The sequence below is a fragment of the Sinocyclocheilus rhinocerous genome, unplaced genomic scaffold (genome assembly GCF_001515625.1).
Source record: "Sinocyclocheilus rhinocerous isolate Xijiao unplaced genomic scaffold, SAMN03320098_v1.1 scaffold4259, whole genome shotgun sequence".
Taxonomy (NCBI): domain Eukaryota; kingdom Metazoa; phylum Chordata; class Actinopteri; order Cypriniformes; family Cyprinidae; genus Sinocyclocheilus; species Sinocyclocheilus rhinocerous.
In genome coordinates, this window is record NW_015658991.1 from 119,236 (window position 1) to 121,546 (window position 2,311).

At 47.1% G+C, this 2,311-nt stretch overlaps 1 protein-coding gene across 1 annotated transcript in view; it reads right to left on the reverse strand.

Annotated features, from left to right (window-relative positions):
• col5a3b (collagen, type V, alpha 3b) overlaps positions 1–2,311 on the reverse strand; it is a 36,102-nt gene that overhangs the window by 3,767 nt on the left and 30,024 nt on the right. Inside the window, exon 62 of the mRNA XM_016531609.1 lies at positions 39–107. Coding sequence (XP_016387095.1) covers positions 39–107 — 69 coding nt within the window. The remainder of the gene's footprint in view (positions 1–38; positions 108–2,311) is intronic.

Consider the following 2,311-nt stretch of genomic DNA (forward strand, 5'->3'; position numbering starts at 1 on the left):
ACACACAAACACACACACGCACACACACACACACACACCTGTGAGCCCTTCTTAAACTGGCTGAACCAGGTTCCTGGTTTTTCTCTGCTCCATGAAGCCATTTTGACCTGTGCACAGTAAACGTCATTAACATTTCTAAACACACACAGCATATATAAAAGGCATATATAAAAGTTCGTCTAATTCAGTATTTCTCAACCTTTTTGGCTTCCCCCCTTGTCCACAAAAAATGGACAGCTTTGTTGTGGTTGTGACCTCAATAAATTAAAATGTAAAAAAGTGAATTCATATCTGCGGTCAATGTGATTTGAATCTCTCACCATCTGTACGCTGCTGTGCGGCTGGAGGCATGTTTCACCTTCTGCTGTAAAGTTACAGAACACTTTAAACGCATCTCTATGACATCCCTGGTTGGGGTCAATCCAGTAAACTCCTGAGGTCAAAGGTCACACAGAGAGAACCGATTCAGAATACACAGGACGATGATGATCCCTCCAGTGTTGCAGACTAAGAAAGCACTGGAACAAGTGTATGTGTGTTGAATGTGTGTTGTGTTCGTACCGTCGGGATACTCGGGGTGGCACATCCACAGCTCTTTGCAGGTGCGGGCAGGACTGTGGTAGGTGCCCAGTGGAGTCCGGAGTCCCTCCACATCCGTCCTCATGGAGGCCAGAGACGCAAACACCTCCTCCATGTCCTTCTCCTCCCCCTGAGCCTCCTCGTCCTGCGTCTGTCCGTCCTCCATCGCCGCTCCATCCACATCCGAATACCTCCTCCGCTTCCCTCGGCCATCCAGCACCGGAGGAGCCGCCATTCCCACCGCAGGAAGACCCTGGATAGAGATGGAGAGATGTTTAGTTCCATCACTCGTTCAGCTAATGCTCCTTCTGCCATTAGTTTTCATCTAATAATGAGTTTATGGGTGACTGGAGACTCACCGGGGGACCAGGGGGTCCAGCAGGACCAGGATCTCCTCTGGGTCCAATAGGGCCCTTAAATAAAGCACATCATTCACACAGACCACATGAGGTATTCAGTATCTGCTGGTGTTTAAGAACTCAGACTGAAGGGAACACTTGGCCTGCATTTACACTGCAAGTCTTAATGCACAGATCAGATCTTTTGACCACATACGATTTTTTGGCCCACCTGTTTACATTCACTTTGACACGACTGGTATCCGATATCTGTGTTTACATTAATTCCCACAACAAATTCCAGTCTGTGTCAGATGTGAGCAGAAAATCTGATTTTTGTGCCAGTGTAAATGCAGCCTTGGACTTTCCAGACTCTTCACCCTCTCTGGTGTGAAATGAGCTGCCAATCTCCATGTGAACCGCTGAGTTCATTGTGACTTCTGAAGACACCCTCAAGCACTTAACCTTTACATTTCACCTCTTCCCTAGCTTGTTTCCTAATCTAGCTTTCTATTAAACCTGGCATTGTGCACTGTGAATACTTGGCTCAGTGACAAATTGCTTATGTTCCTCCTTTCTAATTCACTGTGAATAAACTTATCTGCTAAATGCATATACAGGAACACGTTCATGCTAACACATCTCAAGTCAAATGGTCAGCATGTCATTATGAATTCAAGTAAAAATCAGTGTGTTTCACCTGGTTTCCTTTAGATCCTTTCTGTCCCATGGATCCCTGAAACACAGTGTTACAGACTGAAGCTGTGAGACCAGAACAAACTCAATGTTTGATGTTTGCGAAGATTAAAGTGTCACGAGACTCACAGACAGTCCTGGTAATCCGGGTGGTCCACTAAGTCCTGGAGGTCCGAATGGTCCCTGTCAGCAGAAACACGATTAAATCAGCTTCTTAATGTGTGTGTGAATGTGTGTCTATATGAGTGTGTGTGTGTGTTCACCTCGTCTCCTTTGGCTCCCTGCAGCCCCTGGTTTCCCGGCAGTCCTCGATCACCTTTCTCTCCGAACTCACCCGGCGGCCCAATCAAACCGATCAGACCGCCATGACCCTGACACACACACAGATATAATGAAATCATGAGCATGTACTCTGTGTGTGTGTGTGTGTGTGTGTGGTGATGTACCTTCTCTCCTTTCTTGCCCGGATCTCCCTTCAGTCCTGCCAGTCCAGCGGGACCCTGCGCACATGTAATGAAATCATCAGTCTGACGTCATATTAAAGATCAGTGCATGAGGAGTGTTATTGAGCCTCACCATCGGCCCCGGGGGTCCTGTTTGACCTGGGGGTCCATTCAGCCCTTGTTCTCCCTACAGCAGAGAGAGAATGTGATATTCATCTTTATTAAACCAACATTCACAGGCAAGGATTGCAGGAC